General features: G+C 39.6%; 2 protein-coding genes and 2 long non-coding RNA genes across 5 annotated transcripts; 3 read left to right on the forward strand and 1 right to left on the reverse strand.

Moving 5' to 3' along the window:
• The first annotated feature begins 2,243 nt into the window (after nucleotides 1-2,243).
• Nucleotides 2,244-11,702, forward strand: LOC146713864 (Fc receptor-like protein 5). The gene is made up of 17 exons (XM_085450518.1): nucleotides 2,244-2,281; nucleotides 3,394-3,514; nucleotides 3,845-3,880; nucleotides 4,063-4,329; nucleotides 4,887-5,156; nucleotides 5,260-5,538; nucleotides 6,847-7,116; nucleotides 7,220-7,498; nucleotides 8,711-8,821; nucleotides 8,969-8,984; nucleotides 9,080-9,153; nucleotides 9,243-9,293; nucleotides 9,376-9,432; nucleotides 10,709-10,768; nucleotides 10,934-10,999; nucleotides 11,375-11,434; nucleotides 11,586-11,702. The coding sequence occupies exons 2-17, from the start codon at nucleotides 3,478-3,480 to the stop codon at nucleotides 11,669-11,671; spliced, it is 2,019 nt and encodes a 672-aa protein (XP_085306644.1). The 5' UTR covers nucleotides 2,244-2,281; nucleotides 3,394-3,477; the 3' UTR covers nucleotides 11,672-11,702.
• A 2,775-nt stretch (nucleotides 11,703-14,477) lies between these two features.
• On the forward strand, nucleotides 14,478-19,929 carry LOC146713865 (uncharacterized). Its single transcript, XM_085439094.1, has 7 exons — nucleotides 14,478-14,514; nucleotides 14,845-14,880; nucleotides 15,073-15,339; nucleotides 16,012-16,281; nucleotides 17,781-18,053; nucleotides 18,962-19,075; nucleotides 19,811-19,929. The coding sequence occupies exons 1-7, from the start codon at nucleotides 14,478-14,480 to the stop codon at nucleotides 19,927-19,929; spliced, it is 1,116 nt and encodes a 371-aa protein (XP_085295220.1).
• Nucleotides 19,930-20,253: 324 nt separating this feature from the next.
• LOC146713866 (uncharacterized) lies at nucleotides 20,254-21,796 on the forward strand. 2 transcript variants are annotated; one of them, XR_014918744.1, is made up of 3 exons: nucleotides 20,254-21,096; nucleotides 21,182-21,293; nucleotides 21,360-21,796. It is a non-coding gene; the product is annotated as an uncharacterized LOC146713866 (long non-coding RNA). The 2 variants fall into 2 exon arrangements; XR_014918743.1 differs by having other exon boundaries at nucleotides 21,182-21,796.
• A 1,148-nt stretch (nucleotides 21,797-22,944) lies between these two features.
• LOC146713867 (uncharacterized) lies at nucleotides 22,945-23,500 on the reverse strand. Its single transcript, XR_014918740.1, has 2 exons — nucleotides 23,310-23,500; nucleotides 22,945-23,031 (listed from the first exon to the last, which is right to left on the reverse strand). It is a non-coding gene; the product is annotated as an uncharacterized LOC146713867 (long non-coding RNA).
• Between the last annotated feature and the right edge of the window lie 4,063 nt (nucleotides 23,501-27,563).

Below are 27,563 nucleotides of genomic sequence, written 5' to 3' on the forward strand. Positions count from 1 at the left end.
CCCTCTTCTGCACATGTCCAAACCATCTCAGCCTCGCCTCTCTAACTTTGTCTCCAATCCACTCAACCCAGGCTGTCCCTCAGATCTGCTCACTCACTCCCAGTGAAAATCTGGTTGCTTCACTGAATACAAACATTACAGCAGCAGCAGGGGGAGATAATATATTTAAAGAAAAGACACCAATAGTGAGCAAGCAACTGTAGACCAGTATTGAAGTACATTCCAGTTTCCTTAATCACCACAAATATTTTATGTATGTTTCTTATATTTATATATGTGTTAAATGGGTTAATAATGTCTATTTAAGGGCTTTCTGTGATTATTATTATGTTGCCTTGACATAAAAACCTCCCTCTGCTGTTATTGCAGTTTACTACAACTTACTGCAACATCTGGGTGGACCAGTGTGTCTAGTATACATTATGGTGTGATATCAGGTTGAACCAGGGGAGGCCCATGTATAGAGGCGGCCACAACCATAAAAATACACCTCTGGTCAATGTTTTTGAACACCCCAATTTTTCCAGTTGGACTTAAAAATATATCGTGGAATCAATTTATAGACCAACATGTCTTCTAAACTTTAGACTCATCAAAGTAAACACCTCTGGCAGATATGACAGCTGAACACGCTTGTGGCATTTTTTCTACAAGAGAAATCAAATATTCTTCAGAAAGTTCTTCTCATATCTGTTACAGATGTTCCCATAAATGTGTGTCACTTGTAGGTTGCTTTGCTTTCACTCTTCTGTCCAGTTCATCCCAAACCAGATTGATGGGGTTAAAGTTTGGATACTGTGCTGGACACTCCATGTTTTCAAGCTTACCATCTTCTTTTTTCCTGAGGTAGTTCTGGCATAGCTTGGACTGTCGTTCAGCTTTTATGAACCCTGACCAACTAGGTACCTACCAGAGGGAATTGCATGGTGGTGCAGAATGCTGTGGCAGCTGTTTTGGTTCAGGGTGCCTCTCATTCTGCACAAGTCACCGACCCTGGGTCCAGCACACAGCCAGAGACCATCACGCTTCTTCCTCCATGTTTGACACTTGATGCCACACACTGTGGCTGTTCTGTGTTGCAGTTCTGTAACTATGCAAACTGTGTTTGAGCACTTTAAACAGGCCAGAGTGTCTGGATTTTCAGCAGGCTCCACCACTGTTTCTGCTTAAGGCTCAGCACCCCTCCTGACCCAGCACAGATTTAAACCATACAGAGTGGAGGCTGATTGGCCCAAAGAAGGTGGGCAAGAAGATGATTGGACTAGAGTAATGATGTAAGTATAGAGACTGACAGTGATAGTGATGCAGAGAACAGAAAAGCAGACTAACAGCCAGGAAAGCAGATGACTGATTACAGATCTTCCTTACACATAGGCAGCTCAACTTACACATAAGCTTCATTTACAATTATCGTATTGCAGCTTAACCAAAGAGTCACTGATTTAATGATATTTTTCTTTAAATCTGCTAAGTTAATAGGTGTAAGTGGAGGCCAAGCAACGTAACCGGGTTCTTCTTCCTCTTCTTCTTCTATCAGGCCCATGAAGTGTGCTGTACAATGGTTTGAACGATGGCACACTGATGCTGGGACTAACGTTGAAGTCTAGCACAACACACTTACACCTCACCAGGAAACCTAACAAGAAGCAAAAATGTATTTAGAGCATTCATACAACATCTGTTTCCAGCTGTGCTCTGCTATCCAACAATCAGACTGACAGTGTTTGTCTGTAGTCAGCCTAAAGAATTGTAATGTCTGGATTTACTCTGATTACTAATTCTCAAACAGTTTATGGAAACCTCCTACAGTATTTTCAGGAAATGGATTTTGGATTTGAGTTAAAGTGTCTCTTCAGTTTCATCTCAGTGAGTTTCAGTCTGTGCTTGTAACTGAACGATTATCTGCTGCAGTCTGAACGACCTGCCATTTTAAAGTCAGTCAAAGTTTGTTCGAGCTCAAAAACATTTCCCACGAGCCTCAGGAAGTAGCTCACTGTGTGGTTACTGAGTGACAAAGTTAACAGCTTTCATCTCTTTGAATACAACAGTTACAGCTACTTTTAAGGAAACAGACAAGAGAAGGGAGGGAGGCGGACTTCATCTCACTTCCTGAATTTGAGTGAACATTTGACCAGAACTGAACTTCATGTTCAAAGACTCTGCAGTGATGACTTTACATTAGTGAAGTTTGTCAGTTAAAATGATAAATAAAGTATTTTTAGTGAAAGATTTCACTGTCGTGGGAAAAAGTGCTTTTGCCTGCTGTGACCATTTGCTCTGAGTAAGTGTTACGTCTCTGGGCTGATCATCTATCAATCTGTTTTTAACTGTTTACAAAGCTTCATGGAAACATGTTTGTTGTATTTTGAAGCAATGTAGTGACTTTGTGCAGCAGCCTTTAGAATATAATCAGTGATTCGTGGCTCCTTGAAAATTATCAGCAGCTGATTAATATTTCTATGGCAGGAGGAAAATACTAAATGTCTCTTCTTGTGCTTGCTAATGGTTTTAATCACTTTTCTACAGCAGTTTGAACCCATCAGAATGACGTGTTTGTGTGCTGGAGCATCTGTGAGAGTAACTATTATTGGTGTCAAAGCTCCCAGCAAACACAACAAGCAGACGAGGAGCAGACAAAGGAAACAAAATGTCCATCACTGTTTCTGTAAGAAGTCAGTCGAGCTCCAAGACTTTAATTTTAAAACTTCCTATGCAGTTATTCCAAGATTTCAAATGTTTTGAGGGTCTTGATGTTTAATACATCAAAACTCTTAACTACACCTAACAAAGAATAAACAGTTGATAGAGGCCACTTTCACCATCCAGGGTAAACTTACTTATAACTTTATGACTGCATTTTATTAATTTAGTAATTTAAAGAGTAAAAATAAACTAAAAGAAAATTAAATATTTTAAAAGTGTCCACAAACTTGCCTCTGCCTGTTCTCCGTGTCACGGTTCAAATGAATTATTAGTTTCAGGAGTGGAACAGTTTTGAGAATTAGATTTATTTAATACTGTGTCTGAATGTGATTTATGACAAAGAGTGTTTAACATGTGCATATATGTGATCAGTGTGCGTATGAGACCTGCAGGTGAAGGTGCAGACAGCTGTGTTCTTGTTGTGTTTCTGGATGTAAAACAAAAGTACTTCACATTTAAAGCTTCACTTGGACTTATAATCTGTTCATGTTGTCTATTCATTATTCAGCTCACATGTGTATGATACAACTACAACTAAGTAAATTATTACTTAGTTTCATAAAAATCTCACTAATTTGTTTCTGCAGCACCAAACATGTCAAAGCATGCTGTAGTCAGAGCTTGTTAAGGTGTGATAAAAGGAAGGAAGCGGATAAAGAAGAAGTTTTAAAGTCTTTGTTTTCTTCACAGTTCTCAGCGTCTCGTGTGCTTCTTCTTCTTTCTCTTCACACAAAGTCGTAGAAGTTTTCAGACGTGTCACAGCTGGATGTGAGGATGGGACCCACTTTCCTCTGTGAGCTGGGCCTATTCTGTCAGTGCATCACTTCTTCCTTTGATTCATTGACTGATGAACATGTTTTAGTAAAATGACAGCGTTTCAGTCATTTGCAGCATTTCAGTTCATGTTTTGTTCTCAACATGGTTGTTTGCAGACTGGATTAGATTTCAGTGCACTGACGCTGGTTTAGTTTATCTAAGAATGGTTTGTTTCTTCATCAGTGATAATTTGATGCATATTACATTAAATATATAATTTAAACCAATCACAGCAGCCTCTGGTAACACCAGGTGTGTTTGACTGATGCCATGTTTGAGTGAGTCTTCAGTTTGATGATGTGTGAAGTTTCTTCCTTTATTGCAGTTCTCTGTACGCTCCTCTGCAGCGGACACGCTCAAGGTGACTGAACAGTTTGCACTTTTATTTATTTAGTAAATATTAATCTTAGTGCATCAATCTGAAACACTTTCCATTTCTGTTTTTATTACTCAATATATTTATAAGTTTATGAACAGATTTTGATTTGTAAAGTACATAAAAGTGTTTCAGATCAATGATGTTGCGTTTGTGTTGGATTCTAGATGCTGTGCTAACTGTTGAACCCAGCTCGACAATTTTTTTCATCGGAGAGATTGTTAGCTTCAAATGTGAGGTGAAGGAAGAAAAACACACTGACTGGGAATACAAAGTCATGAAGGATGGTCAAGAAATTTTAAACTCCAACACAAACAAAGACCTCAGTTTAAAACTTGCATCTACAGTTCAGAGTGGTAAATACAGCTGCTCTGCTCACAGGACGACATCACAGAAAACAAAGACCAGTAACATCGTCTCTGTAACTGTGACGGGTAAGTCGTCAGTGACATGTACACTAAATAATGTTGTCATGGAAACTTGTTTCTGTTGCTGTAAAGCATAAACTTTAACCAGGAAACTGATTTTACCTGTTACATCACTCACAGTACACACAGTGATAAAATACTCACAGACTCTAAACTTTAAAACAAAGAAAAAGAAGAAACATGAAAAGTTTAATAAAGTTTAAGGTGACTGATGTTTCTGTTATTTAAACCAAAAAACCACACAGAGCTGTGAAACCATCATTGTGTGTCCTTCAGCAGTGACCTGTGTTAGTTTACATTAGTGTGACTCTTTCAGGTCAGGCAAACATTTATACTGTGATTATTTAGAGATTTAAACCAGAGTTACAGAAACAATATCCACATGTTGAGAAAGACACGAGAAGAAAATCAAAGAACACAGAGAGAAAATAAATAGAAAAATATGATAAAGAGTAATGTGGGTGGAAAGTTTCACCACATTAAACCAAATCTTTAAATTTCCCTTTTCTATATTTGTATGAGTTCATAGTGAATAATGCATTTCCCCCTTTTCCCCCTAACAGCAGGTAAGCCCAGGGCCACACTGACTCCAGGATCAACTATCATACCAGTAGGGGGCAGTGTGACACTGGCCTGCTCTGTGGGGAGCTCTGCTGGCTGGAAATATGAGTGGTTCAGACGTGACCCAAACACTGAAGTTCAAATCAGAACAGATGATCAACAAAACGGAGTAATCAGAGTATCTCAAGGAGGAATCTACCACTGCAGAGGAAGAAGAGGAAACCCAGTTTACTACACTGATAAAAGTGATGATGTCACCATTGAGATAACCTGTGAGTTCAGTCATTTAGTTTGAAATTCACATTCAGACACACAGTGTTAAGTTTTCTCTGCTGAGCTGATGTTTCTGTTTGTATCTTAACTGTTAATAAACAGTTTCCAATAAGGTTGTTGTTAAAGGACGACCCAGCTGGCCTCAGATATTCAGCGGCGAGACGATCAGTCTGACATGTGAGGTGCAGGAAGGAGGTGAAACCACTGAGTGGGAGTATAGATGGAGAGGAGCCAAGCAGACCACACAGTGGACTCACAATAATTACTGGATATTCAATGTTTCTGAGTCCAGCAGTGGAGACTACACGTGTAAGAGTCGACGCAGAGATGACTCATATTCTTCAACAGAGTGGAGTGAAGCCTTCAACTTGTCAGCATCAAGTAAGTGATGTTTGTTGTTGAGCTTCATTTTACAAACATAACAAGGATCAGCACAGGATGACATCAACCTGATTGTAGCCTTATTATAGACAGTTTTAAATCCATTGGACGTATGGGACTAAAGAAAAACATCCAAATATTGTTATTACCATGTCATAGTCAAAGGTGACTACGATGACCTGGATGACTGAGAACCTTCACAGACATATTACCATGTCATCACTACCACTCTCACCAACTCCAGTCATCATACTGAGACTGATCCTTTTCAAGCACTAATAGGTCCTGAGCCAGTTTATTATGGACAAACAGACATTTGGTCTGATTCCTGATAATTACTCTAAACAGAAGCTGAGGTCATTTTATTGTAAAGTTTGTGTGTGTAAGAAAGAGCAGTGAGGCTTGTAGGAAGTTAAACAGAGATGAGTAGGTGGAGAAAAGGTTTGTTGTAATATTTCAGATGGAGATGTTGTCATGGTGACTGATGGAGCTACAAGCAGAAATCGAATGTTTTCATTGTTGTGCTGGATTATTGTAGCAGCCTAGAAACAGAGATGGTGACTCTGTGACGTCTGTGCAGCTGAAGTGGTGTAGAGAGCCCAGTGATGTGAACATAGTTTCTGCTGTATGCTGTGAATGTGAACACATCTCTAATGTGGAAACAACATTTTAAGACTGCGACAGACATTTTTTCCTCCACAGGGGACCGAACTGTTTGAAGGGATTTTCTTCATGGATTACATGTTTTTATACATTTTATCTCAGGAATGATGGATGAGTTTGTTTTATTAATGCAGTGATGTGTGAAATGTTTGATTTCTTCTGATGGTGTTGAAAGAAGATTAACTAATACCAAATAAAAGCAAGATATTAAAGTTTGATGGTATGAATTAAAGAAATGAAAAGTTAGAAGTCTCATAATTAAACTGCTGCAGTAGAGATTTGTCTGTGCAGCTATGATGATCTGCTTCTGTGTGGTCTGACATCTGAGTCTTACATTAGTGAGAATCTTCTGATGAATCAAGCAGGAAGGCTTGATGCAGAAAAAGGAAAGCAGTAGTTTATAAATGGAAATGCATTACAGAGCTGTGTGAGAGGAGAAAGTGGATGAGACCAGTATTAACACTGCTGGGATGCTTTAACGATTAATTTGTGATGCCTGTTCAAACTCATCCAATTGATGAAATAGAGAGTATTTTTTTTCAAATGATGTTGTTATTAAATTTTTTTTAAAAAACTTTTCTCACACAAAAATGAAATGGTCTTTTATCCATTTTTCTTCTTTTCTTCCTCTTTTCCCCCTAACAGCAGGTAAGCCCAGGGCCACACTGACTCCAGGATCAACTATCATACCAGTAGGGGGCAGTGTGACTCTGGCCTGCTCTGTGGGGAGCTCTGCTGGCTGGAAATATGAGTGGTTCAGACGTGACCAAAAAACTGACGTTCAAATCAGAGCAGATGATCAACAAAACGGAGTAATCAGAGTATCTCAAGGAGGAATCTACCACTGCAGAGGAAGAAGAGGAAACCCAGTTTACTACACTGATAAAAGTGATGATGTCACCATTGAGATAACCTGTGAGTTCAGTCATTTAGTTTGAAATTCACATTCAGACACACAGTGTTAAGTTTTCTCTGCTGAGCTGATGTTTCTGTTTGTATCTTAACTGTTAATAAACAGTTTCCAATAAGGTTGTTGTTAAAGGACGACCCAGCTGGCCTCAGATATTCAGCGGTGAGACGATCAGTCTGACATGTGAGGTGCAGGAAGGAGGTGAAACCACTGAGTGGGAGTATAGATGGAGAGGAGCCAAGCAGACCACACAGTGGACTCACAATAATTACTGGATATTCAATGTTTCTGAGTCCAGCAGTGGAGACTACACGTGTAAGAGTCGACGCAGAGATGACTCATATTCTTCAACAGAGTGGAGTGAAGCCTTCAACTTGTCAGCATCAAGTAAGTGATGTTTGTTGTTGAGCTTCATTTTACAAACATAACAAGGATCAGCACAGGATGACATCAACCTGATTGTAGCCTCGTAGTTTGTCCGACACTTTGTGAATATTTAGCTGGTACAAAGCTAATGTTGAGCTTTATTACCATCACCCCAGTAAGATGATGAAATACACAAACATCATATACGTGTGTCTATGAAAAACACTTTAAATGTACAAAACAAATAATGACAAAACTACATCATCCCTATTTAAAAGTCTCTTGGAAATTTTCTTCCAGCTGATAACATAAATAAAACACACACATACTTGATCTCAGTCACCATGGTCGTGCTGCCCCTCAGCTTCCTGGTACATGCAAGTAAGCTTGAACATAAGTGATTTCCTTCCTTTTTAGAAAACCTGACCTCTAACTTTGACCTCGAGGTCACTGAGATTTGAACTTATCTGAGATTATTAGTAGATGTTCCTGAGTTATCGTAATCATGAACACAAGTGTCCAAGCCGCCTGCTGGGGACCCCAACTAATACCCCGTAAAGTGATGATGATGAAAAAAGTGCTTTACTGTGAATATTGAGGGCTGTTGCCAGTTTGCCAGTATTCAGTATGATGTTTATGTAATATTCAGAATATCTGCTCCTTATCAGCTGCAACACTACCGCAGATTTCACAGTGGCTGCATCACCATCGTTCTTGTGAACACTGACACTTTTTAATTTTAGCGTTTTCAGTGCCGTCTTTACTGAAAGTGTAAAAACACTGAGATAAAACGCTGCTTTAGTTTAGAGAAGCTCCCTAGAAGGCTACGTGCTTGATTTTATACATCTGTGACAATGGGACACACCTCAGAGATTAAGAAGGCTACTACACATTTTATTAGGTACACCTTGCTGGTACTGGGTGGACCCCCATTAGCTTTCAGCACTGCCTCGATTTGCCTCTGTATAGTTGAAGTAATTGTATATTACACTGCACCAGCTGACATCTGTCCTGGAGATCCTGTTGGTTCCAAGTTACACAGAGAAAATTTTCTTTCGCTTGTGCTTTTTTGTACATATTACAAAATCATGTAAAATAACACAAGAATGGAGGAGATGTGATCAGGAGTTCTGGTATTGGAGATAGTGCCAGCTCTTGTGTGTGTTTCATGTGAAGCCTGTTGTACATTAAATCTGTTTACATACATGTAATTAAATCTTCTCATTTATTCAGCAGTGCCCAGGACTGGAAACTCTTCATTTCCTGCTCTGTTGATCGTTGGACTCGTCTGTGGACTTTTACTGATTCTTCTTCTGCTGTGTTGTTGCTTCAAACAGTCAAAGGGTGAAACCATTTCTCTCTGATATTACACTGAGCATAATCTAATTGTTCAGAACTACAGACGTACCCTGAACGCTGCATGTAACGGTACAGCACCAGAACAGCTTGCAATAAAAACATCTGATTGTGTTTTTCTGTTTTGTTTTTCAGATTCGTGCTTTGCCAGGTTTGTTTACATTTTCTCTCTCATTATTTATCAAACCAGAATTTCATCCCGTGTTTCTTATTAAATCCACTGTTTTACTACATTTTATGTTCCAGCACAAATCAAACCATAAACCAAACGATCAACCAGGATGAAGCTCGAGACCGCCAACATGCTTCTCCTCACCAAGGTCAGCGTTAACCGTGATGAGTTCTGCTTTAGACATTTCTGTTTGTAAGGTGATCAGATCCATGTATATGAGTTTTAATTGTTTCTTAGGTGATGCTTGTCTCTATGAATCAGTCAAAGACCACGATGACACAAAAAATGGTAAAGTATAAACAGCGGTTTATAAGTATGCAGACTCTTTGATTATTCTCATTTATGTGTAAATGTTTGAACTCTATTTTAGTTGAATCTGGGGATGTCACATATTCTTTGATTGAGTTTAAAAACATCACTCAGAAAGGTGAGTATTTATTCTGCTACCAATACAAAATACACTAGTTTACATGCTTTTATTGGACCGTAGTATCCAAATGAAGGAAAAACTAGACTTTCATTCATGTTATCGCTCCAAGAAGAAAAAGCAAGAAACCAGCGGCTCGCTGTAATGTGCTCTGTTCAACAAATAAACTAATAAATAGAGGAGAAAGTGGAAAAAGGTGGAACACATTTAAAAAGTTAAAATTCAGGGACTTCAATCAGTGTAGTTAGGAAGCATAAAACATTGTGAGTCCATTTCAGCTGCTTTGGTGCAAACCGCTGGTATTGTGAGACGTTACCATCAGGCTGCACAGGCAGACCAGGACGGCCCATTCTCATGTGCATGCTTTTGATCAAACTGTTAGAAATAGACTCTGCGAACACAGCACGAGGCCTCATGACCTTTACTAGGACTTGTACTCACAGCACAGCTCGACTGAACAACAGCATCAAGAAAAGTCAGTCAGGGGGATAAAGAGAGAGCAATGACCTGTGAACACCACCTCGAAGATATTCTCTTTTTGGGTTTTTTGTTGTTGTTTCCTCTTCAGTGCACCTCTTGTCATTCTGAGTTGCATCAAAGCTGCTGAAATGGAGCCAGGTATCCCTGAAGTTTGAATGAAAATGTTTCATACTGTGATAGTCAAATGTTCCCTTAATTTAATTTGAATAATGAATCTTTTACAATAAAACAATAAACCAAAGAACAATTAATAATCAGTCCAATTCCTTCAGTATTTAAAACCTTTGCTGATATGTTTTTGCTTTTCAGAGATTCCACTTTCCTTTTTCCAGAGTGTAATTTAATGTAATTACTTTTTTCCATAAAGGTTTTTATGTTCTTATGGGTGCTGGAGGTTATAAACCTTAACCTATAATCACAGGATTCATTTTAATCCTGTTCTCAACAGAGACAATACATTCAGTTTAGTCCAATCATGTCAAAGATCTGTATTTTAACTGAGATTAGCCAGCATCATTCTTCTCGTATTTCATGTGATTCTAATATCAGGGGTCATCTATCACTGAGGCGACCCTTCTGAATGCTCACTGGCTGTTTTTGATGTAGGCACAATGTGAAAGAAGCTTTTTTTAATAATACAACAACGAGCTGTCAAAAAAAAATCATTTTCAATAGATGAGAACCTCCCTCAGTCAGTTCATGTGATGAGTTAGGTTTTCAATGACAAAATGATTTCAGTATAAAGAAAATCAAAGTTACTCCAAAGTTAGTTTATCGTCTGTCTGTCCTCCTTTAGATGAGAGCCCGTTGTATGCAGAGGTCTCCCACAAGAGAGCTAAAGCCAAGAGAAACAAGGGCAAGTAAAGTAGTAAAGCACACATTTCTTTTTGCTGTCTGTTTACACTTTTTACCCCTCAGTCTAAAAGGCTGATTTGAGGTATTGTTATCCTGCTGGCTGTGTGGACTTAGAATTAAGATGTTACTGACAATCATCTTTGACTAATAATGTCTTTATTTGCAGAAAAATCAGCCTCTGCAGCAGCTGAAGAAGTCATTTATTCTGAAGTCAAGTCACAACCAGCTCTTGGTAATTACACAGAAATAACAGACTCATTATCGCTATAATGATGAACTCAAACAAGATAATATCTAATGCTGAGAAATGTTAGTCAGTGTAGAGAACATCCTTCAGTCATGTCATGTAGTTTAGGTGTTGAATGACAGAATGATATAAATATAAAGGAAATTAAAGACAGTCAACCTTTTGGCGCGATATGGCAGCCTCGCTTCTGTCAGTCTGCCCCAGGGCAGCTGTGGCTACAACCGTAGCTTGCCTCCACCAGTGTGTGAATGTGAGAGTGAATGAATAGTGGTATTGTAAAGCGCTTTGGGTGCCTTGAAAAGCGCTATATAAATCCAATCCATTATTATTATTATTCTGATCATCGTCTGTCCTCTTTAGATTACAGCCTGTTGTATGCAGAGGTCTCCCACAACAGAGCTAAAGTCAAGATACATAAAGGTAAGTAAAGTAATCTAAAAAATTGCAAATTTTTCATTTTGCTGTCTGCTTTATACTTTTATACACACCAAGAAAAAGTGTATAAATAGTAGAGCCTTTGAATTAAGATGTTACTGGCAGTCATCTCATCAAAAAATCTCTTTATTTGCAGGAAAATCAGCCTCTGCAGCAGCTGATGAAGCAGTTTATTCTGAAGTCAAATCAAAACCAGCTCTTAGTAATACAGAAATAAAATAGCTTACATACTGTGATTTGTTGTTGTAATGATTAACTCAGAGTAACCTGAGTCCCAAATCACCTTTAAACACTGAATAATTCTGCATCGATTCTTCATGATCATGTGTCTGCAAAACCAACTAAATGTAGCAAAAGCAAAATTTAATTCATTTGAATTTAACAGCAGATTTCAACTTTTTTATGAAAAGTTTTCTTTCGTTGAAAAATAGGCAGCAGCAGCAAGTGATAGTGTGGTGTTAGGATCAGGATCTTTCCACTTCCACACAAGCATTTATTGAACTGCATGTTGTAAACATACACGGCAGACCCAGTGGCATTTTGATCACTTGTATTAATACTTTGACGGTTGCTGGACACACACACACTGCAGCTCAACACAACAACCACAACAACATCGTTAACCAAAACTCTGAACTTTTAAGCCAGCGAGGCGTGATTGCAGACGCCGCGCAGGTGTGTACATCGCACCTGCAGCAGCATCGTAAACCACGCCCCCAACACATGTATTGTTTTTATATCTATATTTACAGATCTTTCCTTTGCAAATAAGCATCTTTGTTCCGCTTGTTTTTTTTAATGGATTTGTACATTAATAACATTTTATATTTGTTTATTTCATATTTGGTAAACTGCCGTCAAATTTTTTATTCTGTTATCTCATTTTGTGTTTCGTTTAAACCACGTAACCTTTATTATATAAATGTTATACAGTATATGCTTCAGTCTTGTGTGTTGTGTTTGTTGATAAATTACATAAACATAAATGCTGAGAGGAGTCCTTCAAGTGTTTATATAACACTGACCTGCTGGAACTTTGTACAGAGGCAGGAAAACTTTGAACATGTATGAAACCATTTATACCACACAAATGGACAAACTTTGTTGAGGGAGAGGAGGAGGGGTGATAGTTTTCAACACAGAATACAGTGTTGAAAATTTCTGTTAGTATTTTAAATCTAATATTTCATGTCAGAGTTTTTGTGACTTAATGGCTGCAGTTTCATCTTAAGTCTTAAGACTTGCCTAGTGAAGTCAAAAACAGACGACAATGAAAACATGAAAGAGATCTCTCTCCTTTTAATTTAACTCACCTTGGATCCCGTTGGAAACTGTGGCATCTCAAATTCCCATTTGTTTCCATGTCCTGTTAATGGTGGCAGGACCTTGTCAAGCTGTGTAACCATTAGCTTTTTTGTTGGCGTTTGCATTGTACTGACATGAGCCTGGATCAGGAGCGTTCAACAATGCTGTCAACTAATCATGGCAGCACAGGAACAAGCTCTGAGCACAAGATCCATAGAGGCTGGGGTCTATCACACCAGGCAAGACCCCAGGTACAGGCTGTGTAAAGATGCCCCTGACACATAACAGCAGGGTGAAAGATGCTAGCAGGCAGGGCATACATGGAACGCCATAACCAAGTGGCCGGCATAATATACAGGAGTATCTGTGTCTGGAAGTGCCTGGAAGTCCAGAGTTCAAAATGGGAGACTCCTCCAAGGGTGATGGAGAATGACCGAGCTAAGATCCTGTGGGACTTCTGTAGTGATCAATGTAGCGATTCCCAGTGACAGCAACATCAGGAAGGAGGAACACGAGAAGCTGGAGAAGTGCAAAGGGCTCAGAGAAGAGCTCGAGAGGATGTGGAGGGTGAAGGTGACGGTGATCCCAGTGGTAATTGGAGCACTAGGTGCAGTGACTCCCAGCAGATCCCGGGAACAACATCGGAGATCTCTGTCCAGAAGAGCGCAGTCCTGGGAACAGCTAAGATACTGCGCAGGACCCTCAAGCTCCCAGGCCTCTGGTAGAGGACCCGAGCTTGAAGGATAAACCGCCCGCAGGGGCGAGTGGGGAATCTTTTTATATATACCACACTGCTGCTTACTTCTCATTGCTTTGGGCAATGAAACAGGAAATGTCTGTCGTTTCACGCCTCTAAACCCACTTACAGCGACATGTAAGGCAACAGTGGCAAGTTCAGAAAAAAGGACGACTTCCTCTCACCTCACACTCACTTCTGTTACTGTTTGAGTTGTCCGTTTCCTGTAAATCAATTTATGATGAAACCAGAAGATTTTACAGCGGTTTAATGGAATAATCTAGTAAAGCTCAGTTTTATCAATTAAGATAAAAAAAAAGTCAATTTTTTAGTTACAGATTTCATTGTTGTGTGAGAGAGTGCATGGATTAACTGATGTGAACATCTGCTTATGGTGAGTATGACACTGCTATTTGTCAACTGATAGTTGAAGCTATGAGGCTAAGCTAGATGAAAATGCATTTATTTTATATTTGAAGCAATTTAAGGATTTTGTGCAGCAGCTTTTAGTGTAGAAGAAGCAATTCAAGACTCCTTGAAAATTGCTTTTCTACAGCAGTTTGAACCCATCAGAATGGTGTATTTCCATGACGGAGCATCTGTGAGAGTAACTATTATTGGTGGCAAAGCTCCCAGCAAACACAACAAGCAGACGAGGAGCAGACAAAGGAAACAAAATGACATGTAATCTGCTCATTTTGTCTCTTTCACTACTCAGCTCACATCTGTATGATAAAATGATTCTTATTACTTAGTTTTATAAAAAGAAATCTCCTTAATTTGTTTCTGAAGCACCAGGAAAATACAAACATGTCAAAGCATGCTGTAGTCAGAGCTTGTTAAGGTGTGATAAAAAGAAGGAAGTGGAGAGAAGAAGAAGTTTTAAAGTCTTTGTTTTCTTCACAGTTCTCGTCTCGTGTGCTTCTTCTTCTTTCTCTTCACACAAAGTCGTAGAAGTTTTCAGACGTGTCACAGCTGGATGTGAGGATGGGACCCACTTTCCTCTGTGAGCTGGGCCTATTCTGTCAGTGCATCACTTCTTCCTTTGATTCATTGACTGATGAACATGTTTTAGTAAAATGACAGAGTTTCAGTCATTTGCAGCATTTCAGTTCATGTTTTGTTCTCAACATGGTTGTTTGCAGACTGGATTAGATTTCAGTGCACTGACGCTGGTTTAGTTTATCTAAGAAAGGTTTGTTTCTTCATCAGTGATAATTTGATGCATTTTACCTTAAATATATAATTTAAACCAATCACAGCAGCCTCTGGTAACACCAGGTGTGTTTGACTGATGCCATGTTTGAGTGAGTCTTCAGTTTGATGATGTGTGAAGTTTCTTCCTTTATTGCAGTTCTCTGTACGCTCCTCTGCAGCGGACACGCTCAAGGTGACTGAACAGTTTGCACTTTCATTTATTTAGTAAATATTCATCTTAGTGCATCAATCTTAAACACTTTCCATTTCTATTTTTATTTCTCAATATATTTATAAGTTTATGAACATGTCAGAACAGATTTTGATTTGTAAAGTACATAAAAGTGTTTTAGGTCAATGATGTTGTGTTTGTGTTGGATTCTAGATGCTGTGCTAACTGTTGAACCCAGCTCGACAATTTTTTTCATCGGAGAGATTGTTAGCTTCAAATGTGACATGAAGGAAGGAAAACACACTGACTGGGAATACAAACTCAACAAGGATGGTCGAGCCTTTATCCCGTACAACAGATACAAAAATTACAGAAAACAAATCAAGTCTACATCTGATACTGGTAAATACCAGTGCTCTGGTCATATGAAGAAATCACATTATACAAAGAACAGTAATACTGTCTCCCTGACTGTGCTGGGTAAGTCCTCAGTGACCATGACCAATAAATATAATATACTTAATATAATAATTCAAATATTCATCTAAATTATAAAACAGAGTGTACACTTAATTAATGTGCTCATGGAAGGAGCTTTGAAAATAAAAACTTTAGCCAGGACCTGTGTTCTTATTACTTCATAATAGATCATATGTGTACATATTTTATTTTCCCTAACAGCAGGTAAACCCAGGGCCACACTCACAGTACACACAGTGATAAAATACTCACAGACTCTAAACTTTAAAACAAAGAAAAAGAAGAAACATGAAAAGTTTAATAAAGTTTAAGGTGACTGATGTTTCTGTTATTTAAACCAAAAAACCACACAGAGCTGTGAAACCATCATTGTGTGTCCTTCAGCAGTGACCTGTGTTAGTTTACATCAGTGTGACTCTTTCAGGTCAGGCAAACATTTATACTGTGATTATTTAGAGATTTAAACCAGAGTTACAGAAACAATATCCACATGTTGAGAAAGACACGAGAAGAAAATCAAAGAACACAGAGAGAAAATAAATAGAAAAATATGATAAAGAGTAATGTGGGTGGAAAGTTTCACCACATTAAACCAAATTTTTGAGTATTCCCTTTTCTATATTTGTATGAGTTCATAATGAATAATACATTTCCCCCTTTTCCCCCTAACAGCAGGTAAGCCCAGGGCCACACTGACTCCAGGATCAACTATCATACCAGTAGGGGGCAGTGTGACTCTGGCCTGCTCTGTGGGGAGCTCTGCTGGCTGGAAATATGAGTGGTTCAGACGTGACCCAAACACTGAAGTTCAAATCAGAGCAGATGATCAACAAAATGGAGTAATCAGAGTATCTCAAGGAGGAATCTACCACTGCAGAGGAAGAAGAGGAAACCCAGTTTACTACACTGATAAAAGTGATGATGTCACCACTGAGATAACCTGTGAGTTGAAAAGTTTTCTTTGAAATGGGCAGTGGTGTGAACAAGTGTTTGCCCCCCTCCAGATTTCCTACTTTTTGTATGTTTGTCACACTTAAATGTTTCAGATCATAAATCAAGTTTAGTGTAATATTAGAAACAGATAACACAAGTAAACAGAAAATAAAGATTCTAATCGAAAGGTTTTATAGTTAAAGGAGGAAAAATCCACGCCTACCTGGCCGTGTGTGGAAAAAGCCCCCACCTTGTTAAATAATATTATTAACTGTGATCAACCACATTTTTTTATTACAACGCTGAGTTTAGTTTCACTCCCATATCAAGGCCTTATATACTGCCTTGATATTACTACCAGACCTGCTGAAGGTCGGTCTGTCAGGCCCCAGTTGCCTCAGTTAAGGTCAGTGTTCATGTCTCCACCCTAAGAGAGAGACTAGTCAGAAATGGCCTGCATGGCAGAGACAACAACAACAAAAAGAGGAAAATTAAGGCTCGTCTCAGTTTTGCCAGAAAAAAGTTTAATGATCCCCAAGACTTTTAGGAAAATACTTTGAGAAAATAGTTGAACTAATTGGAAGGTGTGTGTCCTATTACATTTGGCTTAAAAGTAACACAGCATTTCAGCAATGGAACACCAACAGTAAACTACGGTGGTGTTAGTGGGATGGTCCAGGTCTGTTTTGCTGCCCCAGGACCTGAAAGACTTGCTTTGGTAAATGGAGCCATGAATTCTGCTGTTTATAAAAACATCATGAAGGAGAATGTCCAGCCATGCGTTCATGACCTCAAGTTGGAGCACACTTGGGTTCTGCAGCAGGACAACGATCCAGATCACACCAGTAATCTCTGGCTGTCTGGCTCAGCATGTTTTCCCTTCCTACTGTTGCTCATAGGGGGTCATATGGTTGTTGGGGTTTTCTCAGTTTACTTTGTATTATTGTAGAGTCTTCACCTTACAATATAAAGCACCTTGAGGCAGATGTTATTGTGATTTGGTGCTGTATGAATAAAATAAAATTGAACTGAAGTCCACCTCTGAATGGGTTAAGAAAAGCAAAATGAAGAGTTTGGAACGACTGAATCTGGTTGTTGCTGCCAAGGACGCCCTAACCAGTTATTAGGTTTAGGTGGCGATCGCTTTTTCACACAAGGTTTGGATTTTTTTTATACTTAATGATAAAGATTTAGAAACTGCATTTGTGTTTACTTTTGTTATCTATGTTTAACATTTAAATTTGTTTGATGATCTGATGATCGCCCTATGACAGCTGGGATAGGCTCCAGCGCCCCCCGCGACCCTGAAAAGGATAAGCGGAAGCGAATGGATGGATGGATGATCTGAAACATTTAAGTCAAAAATACAAGACATAGGAAATCATGAAGGGGGAAGACACTTTTTATACTACTGTACATTGACTCGTCACTATCAAGCAACTCAATATTAAATTATTTCTGTTGATTTTATGTTTGTTTGTATCTCAACTGTAAATATGTGTAAACAGTTTCCAATAAGGTTGTTGTTAAAGGACGACCCAGCTGGCCTCAGATATTCAGCGGTGAGACGATCAGTCTGACATGTGAGGTGCAGGAAGGAGGTGAAACCACTGAGTGGGAGTATAGATGGAGAGGACCCAAGCAGACCACACAGTGGACTCACAATAATTACTGGATATTCAGAGTTTCTGAGTCCAGCAGTGGAGACTACACGTGTAAGAGTCGACGCAGAGATGACTCATATTCTTCAACAGAGTGGAGTGAAGCCTTCAACTTGTCAAGTGATGTTTGTTGTTGAGCTTCATTTTACAAACATAACAAGGATCAGCACAGGATGAAGTAAATGTTCTACAAAGAAAATCATATTGTTTTTGTGAGACACAGAAATTTTGTGAAGCCTGAGACCTGTGAGGCCAACACTGACCTCCCTTTCAGGTCTGCCATTCACAGGAGGAGCCATAGGAGTTAAATGCAATGTGTGTCAAGAGGGGATCAAGGATGGACACCTTGGCAGTAACATCCCCAGCTCCTAGCTATCATTGCTGGCTGTTGTGTTAAGGAGTATCCACTCTCTTAGAGGCAAAGGCAAAGGCAAATGACTTAGGTATCCAGTTCCCAGTTGCTGAAACTAGCAATTACCTCCCTGGTGTGGAAGGAGGCAGAGCTAGTGCATGAGTTTGACAGATTGACAGAGCTACAGTTGCTCACCTCAATCTGGAACAAGTCTCCTGGAGAAACTCTTGGGTTCTCTTTGGCAAGAGTTGCCAGACAGGGGTGGATGTCCTAGTACCCTCGGCTTGCTGCATGTGTTTGTGTTTTTTACCAGCGAAAGAGAGGATTGCTTTCCACTGGGTTTGTCATGATATGTGGAGGCAGATTGTGTGGATTCTCTTAGGTGAGGACCCAAATGCAGACCACAAAAGACAAAAACGGGAAGTAACAGAAAGTGTACCATTTATTAACTAATCACCAGTCAGTCGTAATTTGCATCAGCTAACAGGGGAGGGTGCTAGATATGCCTGGTAAACCTAAACATATAGTCAGAGTATTGCTCTTGATGTTGCAGAGCTGTCTTGGAACCTGCCTGTTTAGTTGATCTATTTTTCTTTAGAAGCTTTCATTGTTATCCAAATGGCAAATTCACTTGAGTTGACTGAAGTTAACAGTTCACGTTTCTAATTTACAACAGCTGTGCCCAGTCCTGAAAGCTCTTCATTTCTTATTTTGATGATCATTGGAATCATTTCTGGAGTCATATTTATATTCTTGCTGCTCTTGTTCTATTGCTACAGAAAATCCAGAGGTGAGCATTTTTGTTCCTCTGAGAAAATATATTTTACTCTTTAAATATTTAAGTACACAGATTCAGCATACAGGCATGGGAAACTGTTCACAACAATGTATAAAAATCAACCATGCAAAGGCAAATGTCTTATTTCAATTTTTTTTTTGTTTTAAAGGTTCTACTGATGACCAGAGGGTCAGTCAGGTAGAAGATCAACAGCAAGTATACTCCTCACTTCTTCATGGTTAGCACTCTCTCTGGTTCAAATATAGACTCTATTCTGAAGCAGTTTGCAAGACTGTACTTTAACATCTGCTGCGGTTTTAACACTGTTGAATTAAACGAAGCTACAACAATATCAACATTTAATATAAATGCTACTTGCATGAATACTTATGCTTAAATTAGGCTCACAGAAATGAGAAGACTAATTTTCTTTGACCTGCAGGTGACCGTTGTGTCTATGAGTCCATCAGATGGTCTAAAAACACTGAAAATGGTACAGTATAAACTTTACTTTACACACAGTTTGTGGAAGCTGTGTGGTTATAAAAGAACTGTAATTACAACTATAATATTGTAATTATAGGTCACCAGAAGGTGACGATGTCTGTGTTTCAGCTCTTATGAACAAGAGGCGTGAATACACAAAATAACAGAAATGAAATATGCAAACAAGCAAAAATAAACATTATTTATACAGTAATAGCAGAGTTTATCTATCAATCATTTAATTTTCTTCTACTTATCCAGGTCTGGGTCACGGTAGAAGCAGCCAAAGCAGAGAAGCCCACACCTCCCTCTCCCCACCCACCTCCTCCAGTTTATCTGTAGGAACGCTGAGGTGCTCGCAGGCCAGCCGAGACACTTAATCTCTCGAGTGTATTCTGGGTCTGCCCTGGGTTTCATCTTCGTCAACACCAAAGGAACCAAATTAAGGGACTAGTCTAGCCTACCTGGGATAGGCTTCACAGGACCCCACCCTGGAATCAAATCTGGGAACGGTGCTCAAGGAAGCATCTGGTGACTGGGCGCAACCTGAAGAGGAGACATGGGCCTGTGGGGCCACCACCCGCATGAGACATCATGGGAGTGGGGTGTAATGTGGGGCATAATGTGTGTTGGGCGGTGATCTGATCCGTGGCCTTTGGGGCATAACAGTGTTTTCATTTGATCAACTTGAGGCAGCTGGGCCCTGTTTCAGGAAGCCGGTTTAGTGGAAAAACTGAGTAAGTATACCCTGAGTTAACGAAAACTCTGGGTTTTCGGTTTCACAAAGCGAGTTCAGATGAAGCCTCAGTGAGTCACTATGACGACACACGCCGTGAAGCTAACCTGCCCCCTAGCAGGTTTACTACAACTAACCCTGACTGTCTCCGCCCCTTTGTCGGAAACCTGACAGTAGGAAGTGTCGGACATGGCGTGCCCCTTCCTTGAAGAGCCAGTAGATCGTGAAGCCCAAATTCTCCGCAGAGCTCTCCGCCGGGAGAGAGTGATCAGAGCGCGTTTGGACATTTTATCATTTCCTGATGATTTTCTGTGCGAACGTTACCGTTTCTCAGCACAATCTATAATTTATTTGGATAACATCCTCAGGCCATATATTACGCATGTGACACATCGCGGACATGCTCTCAGTTCTGTACATATTATTTGTATTGCACTTCGGTTTTTTGCAAACGGGAGCTTTCTGTATAATATTGGTGACGCTGAGCACGTTTCCAAGGCTACCGTCTGTCGGGTAGTCAGGAATGTTACAGTTGCACTGAAACGTCTCCTGTACTCGTTTGTGGTGTTCCCCGGTCATAGACCCACAAAATTTATCAAAGAGGGATGCCACAAAATTGCAGGTATCAGGATGAACAAAACTTAATGTATGATGTGGTGATACTTGGACTACTACTTAAATTTTACATTTATTTCCAGGGTTCCCAGGCGTGATTGGCTGTATAGATGGCACTCACATTCCAATCATTGCTCCTTCAGTAAATGAAGGAGACTATGTGAACAGGAAGTCTTTCCACAGCATTAATGTACAGGTACATAGTTCCCTGTAGCATTTCAAACTAACAAATTATTTCATCATAGTAATGGATGCTAATTTATGTTCTCTGCACTGTGAAGATCATATATGATGCTGCCAACATTATCACAAATGTGGAAGCCAAGTGGCCAGGCTCTGTCCATGACTCACAAATATTCCGTGAATGTACACTGAGCACAAAATGTGGACATGGTGAGTTGAGAATACTTTAAAATATATAAAGACCAATTGCTTCAGAAGTGTATCCTTCTGTCTTAGGAGAGTTCACTGGCTACTTGCTTGGTGATAGGGGGTATCCATGTTTACCCTATTTGCTTACCCCTTACCCTGACCCTGAACCGGGCCCACAGCAGCGATATAATCTGGCTAATTGCAGGACAAGAGCCAGAATTGAAATGACTATCGGAATGCTTAAGGCCCAGTTCCAGTGCCTGCAAAGACTCAGGGTCACCCCAGAAAGGGCATGTGACATTATTGTGGCATCTGTGATTCTTCACAACATTACCACAATTAGAGGAGAACACTGTCCTTCTGAACCAAACATCAGCAGTGATCCAAACCATGAATATCCTGACCCTCCCACGGACATACAAGATGGAAGCGCAGTCAGAGACACCATATGTCACAATCATTTCTTTTGACCCATCACCTCAACATGTTGAAAGAAGAATAAACAGATTTTTTGTTCAACTGGCTTTATTGGTCGCCTGTATTTCCTGTACACAAAGTATTAAAAGATGTAAACCTCATAAAGTGTCTCTGTTGCTTCCTCCTCTGTAACAGCTGTCAATGTTTCTTCATTATTTTCCTGTAGTAAAGAAATAAACAACATTGCTGTTCTACTGTAAACTCATATAATCTGTGGAGTATTACTCACAACTGCATGTTGGTCTGGCTCAACAGGAGGCTGCACCAGATGCAGTACACCACCACCATCAACTGATAGAATATGAGGTTTATACAGGTCACTTATAACTTACAAGGGACCAAATGGCAATTAACAAACATACCAAGCACCTTACACTTCATTGTCATTATGCTCTCAAAGACAACCAAGACTGAGGCAAGGCAAAATCAGTAGGAAAATAACTTCACTACAAAATAATCCATTATGGTAAAGAGTTTATCAAATGAATGAGTAGCACTGCGAAGGTGACTGTGAAGAAAGGATGTATGCACATCATGTATTATTTTGAATTTACCTCTTATGTAGGCACTTGTGTCTTGCGGGGTTATTGCCTCAGAGGATGTCCCCGCAGAGATGCCTTCGGCCACAGGGCGCCCACTGTTTTGGCTGAGGGCCAACTGCTCAGCCTCTGTGAGTGGTGGAGGACCCCCACCTGTTTTTCGGGCCTCCGCTTTTTTTCTGTTGGCTATAACGGGCCACATTTGAGCATACAGAGTAAGCAAATATGTACTTGTAATGTGCTCAGATAATTTCAATAAGTGCTTACAGAAAGAAAATTAATGTAGCCTCTAACTGCAATTGATTTACATGGGACAAACAGACCAAGCACTATGGCTCATAATACAATTACACCTCACCTGTTTGGACTATATTTTTATATTTCATTTTTACTTGCTGCCAGGAACGTTGGGGGCCTGTTGGGTTGCACCTGCGCTCACATCACATCACAAAATGAAATGTATAAAATAACAAATAAAATAACATATAATAAAATAACGTGTTAAATGGGTGGAAATCCCTAGATCAATGTTTAAATTAACACTCACGCATTGACTCTGTCGGCTATGTTTTGCCATGCATGTGTAACCCGTTCATGCGTTACGCCTGTTGTTCTGCGTTGTGTTCTGGCGTGAAAGTAAGAGGCAGGAGACAGTACTGAGTCTTTGGCTCTTTACTGCACATCTGCAACACAGAAATATGCGTTCGATCTGTGTGTGTCATGCGACTGCCAGTACACCTCTCCTGACGAAGGTAAAATGAGTGCATGCTGTTAAAAAAAGAGAGACTGCCGCGAGTACGCTCTCAAGCCGCTAGCGATCAGGCTAACTTAGCATGCTAGCATTTTAGCTGCGTTCTCGACTAAAACTCATTATAAGTGTATATTAGTGAACTCCGCCCTCCACAAAACTTATCCCGAATGAGTCTCTTAATGACAAACAAAAACGCGGCGGTTCGGCTGTATTCACACTGCAGCTTGGGATCCGAACAAACTTTAATTAGCTGAGAGCAACGTGACTTACCTCCGGCCATGCTGAAAGGAGCTGTGACCGGGGCACACATGCACGCGCCTACGTCACCACGCAGCGCACACATGCACATGAACGCACACAGACTCGGATCACACAGGTAGGAGAGTGAGATGCAAAAATGACATATTTAATCCAAAAAAAGAAAGTGTTTTGGGTGAAATTCACAAGTATTTAACACATATGTTACACATGCTCACTTTCTTTTGCAGCTGTGGCTGTGTTACTTTTTTCTGCAAAATTTGCATGTTATCGGCATATGCTGCCATCAGAATTTCGGCCTCAAGCGCTGTGAAATACATTGACCGCGCCTTCTTTCCCTCCGTCTCCATGGTGACTCGCTTAATCTGTGCTCCGCTTATCAGGGCTTTATGTATCCTCGTCCGCGCGCTTCACTTGGGGTTAAAGCAACTCCGCGTTGACTGAACTAATTGTTATCAGCCTTTCTGAAACCGAATATTCCGAGTTGGACAGTTCGGGGTTACTCAACCCTGAGTATCGTTTTTCACTCTGAGTTTTCTAAACCGGCTTCCTGAAATAGGGCCCTGGTGACAAAATGTAGTCTTATCCAGGATATTGGTCACGTAGCCAAATACTATACTATAAATTACTATAACTACTTTATGCTGCACTGAAGCCACATTTCAACTTAGATAAGCATTTAGCAAACCACAAACTTTCTTAGCCATCAAGCTTAAACGTTACTCTTACCAATGGGTCTAAGGATGGCTAAAAGTAGGTGGCAAGGAGGGAGTCCACAATAGAGGTTTGCTTAAATAAAATATTAATAAATATAAATTAGATTTACTTATAAATTAAGCATTAATACATTAAACATAAATTAAGCATAAAAACCACTAATAGGTTAATGCCAGCTGGAGTGGAAGAGAGAGTGAATATTTTGGTCTGGAAGACAGATGAGCTGATGATGCCAGCCAATCATCAATAAGACCAGACAAGGACTTAACAATGGGAGTTGAACTGCATTAACCTGATTACCAAACATGATAATTACTGAGTTTCATTATGACTTTTGATTGTTTTATAATCATCATTTTAAAGCTTTTAAAGCAGTAAAATGAATACTTGTTTCAACTGTTTTTTGACAACGGTTTTAAATTTTCCAGCTTTGGGAAGTTAAAATGATAGATTTATAGTATAAAAACTAAAAACTGCTGGGTTAAAAATAACCTAATTTGGACCCAGCGAACCCTGGCTGGTTTCAACTCAACAGGGTTGGGTTATTGGTTTGATCCAGCACACTGGGTTAGGCTAACTACACAAAAATTGGGTTAATTGATTAGTGTTTAAAGTTAAGATTACAAAAAATTGTGTTGAAACTCAAAAGGGTTATATTACCATTCAGATTTGAGTTAAAACTAAATATTTGTTTCCCCTAAATTCAGCATATAAAAAATGGGTTAAAGACAATTAAAGATAATGATAAAAATAAATATAACTACTTTTATTGCCACATTATACATAAAATATGCAGACAGTGAAATTCGTACAAAATATATCAAACAATGAAAGTATAATAGAAGCAAAACATTTATTTTATAAAGCAAAAGTATATTACTACAAATCAGTCTTGGGTTAGAACTACCGGGCTCTGTTTTAGAACAAATTACATGTAAAAACTTCAATCATTAAACCAGAGGTGATTTGGGATTTTTTAAGAAAGTTATAACTTGGAAACCCAACAAAAGTTAAGTATTATTTGAGTATTTATCACAGTTATTAATTATTAACGGATTTTAGTTCAATTATCTCAAGATAGTTAAAAACTCTCCTCCTCTCAGAATAGACCAAATACTCTAGATAAACAGATTTTAAAAATCACAAATGTAAATCAATAGAATAAAACAAAAAATTATTGAAAGCTTATCTGTATAAATATGTCTTCAGATTTAAAAAAAAATAGTTAGTGGAGTCTATACAGTGGAAAGAAGGTTAAAGAAAATTATGCGATCTTTGTGCCACTGCCTGAAAAGCAGTAACCTCTGACCTTAAGAGCTAAGATCTCCAGAAGAATGATTTTTGAGCAGTCAGCTCAGAGATGGTGAGCTTGACCATGTAGTGCCCTAAGAGTTAAAGCCAGGATATAAAAGCAAAACCTAAATTTTACTGGCAACCAATGAAGAGAAGCCAAATCTGCAGCGTTTTGCACAGTCTAAAGTTACAAGTCTGCTACAATAGAAAGAAAATGCAATCAAATACAAACTCAAGTCAGAAGATGCGATCATTCTGTGGGTTCATGATAGAAATGAAGGTAAATTGATGTAAATATTCCTTTATTGAATGATAAAATCATGACATGTCATAACTCTCTGTGGTCTGATGGAAAAGATCTTAGAGCTGTAAATAGGACAGTTTTTAATGGGTCTAACAGGGCAGAGATGAGATGCTACAAAAACAACATACTTATAAAATATCATTTGATAACGTCGATTAACTTACCTCTGAATATATGTGGCATATAAACATCTACAGCAGCAACAAACACAAATCTAGCAGTAATATTTATCCATTTATCCAACATAACTGAGAAAATGCTGACAGCAGTTACCTGGGCTGTCTGCTATTATTTGAAAAAAATAGTCCACCTCTACTGGGTGCCAGCTGATTACCCTGAATATCCAAGTCGCTCTGGCTATTGTTAAGAGGCCATGAGTGATACAGAGCAGTGTATGCTGATAGGATTCTCATCTTAGGGATGGCTGTTCCTTTTTTTTTGACATTCATGAAACTGGCTCAGTGTGGCGCTGGTTTCAATCATTATGCAGCTGCACTGTGTCAGGTTTCCTGGGTTGTTGAACCAGCGTTTTCAGTTTTGTCATGTTCAGCTTATTTTCCACATCCATGTTTTTCACTTCCAGTTTTCTGTGCCAGCCTGTCTACCGGTGTATTATGTTCCAGTTCATTCCATGCACCATTAGTTAGACTAAGTTCAGCCGTGTACTCACCTGTTTCCAATTGACGTCATCATTCATTCATGGTATATGTGAACGATTACATGGAGACAGAATATGACATTATGGAACTTTTGAATTCATTAAGATCATCCTGACACAGAGAAGTAGAAGAATCTTAAATCTTCCATCACACACCTGGCAGGAGACTTACAGCAGTGACGGTGTGTTTACACAACAGCTGAGAGTTCCTGTAAACCAGCTGATTTACTGTCAGCTGTTCAGCTCACACGTAGAGCTCTGAGACACAGTGTGCTGGTTCTGCTTCTTCTAATTTTCTAACCACTCTCTTGTGACATTTTGCAGTGATCTGTGGCTAAAAGAGTTCCTGCTGCAGAAACCTCGAAACCTAATAAAACCCCAAAGTGTTGATGAAAGCAACTTAAACACACAGTCATACAGAACTTGTAATACTATACTTTTCCTCTCACACACACTCACACTCTGCTGGTTTGTCTACATCATCTGTGTTTTATTCTGTGTTTAACCTCTTTACCTCTTTTTAATATTATAGTGTAACCGAACCACAGCAGACCTGACGACATGTACATGCTTTGCAGCAGACTTTACACACACGGTTGCTGTACAAACACAGTTGGTAAATGGCCTGTATTTGTATAGCGCTTTACATATCCAGTCATCCACACATTCACACACTGGTGATGGCAGCTACATTGTATCTACAGCCACCCTGGGGTGCACTGACAGAGGCGAGGCTGCCGGACACCGGCGCCACCAGGCCCTCTGACCACCACCAGTAGGCAACGGGTGAAGTGTCTTGCCCAAGGACAAAAAGACCGAGACTGTCCAAGCCGGGGCTCGAACCGGCAACCTTCCGATTACAAGGCGAACTCCCAACTCTTGAGCCACGATCGCCCCGAGTTGGCTGCCGCTCCACAGCTCACAGCCTGACACACACCATCCACAATCACAACAGTTGGCGACGTGTGATTGCAGATGCCTCTCAGATGTGTCGGCCTCCCCTGCAGCGGCACCGCAGACCACACCCCGCCACATTTTGTCTTCTACTGTTCACTCAGTTGCTTTGCTGCCACTTATCTATGTTTTGATGGATTAGTTTGCTGCACTGTATTGGTTTAAAGTAAAGAATAATGTGTGACTGGTGCACAGTGGCTGTGGCTTAATGCTCAGAGGTAGCTTACAGCAAGTAAAGCAGAGATTAATGACGATTCTTAGATCCATTCGCTGATTTTCCCTTTCATACCAACTTTATACCATCTAGTATAAAGACAGTGTACTCTCAGAGAGTGGAAGT

The sequence above is a fragment of the Copadichromis virginalis genome, linkage group LG3 (assembly GCF_057382275.1).
Source record: "Copadichromis virginalis isolate Kocher_CV1m ecotype Utaka linkage group LG3, C_Virginalis_male_GT1.1, whole genome shotgun sequence".
Taxonomy (NCBI): Eukaryota; Metazoa; Chordata; class Actinopteri; order Cichliformes; family Cichlidae; genus Copadichromis; species Copadichromis virginalis.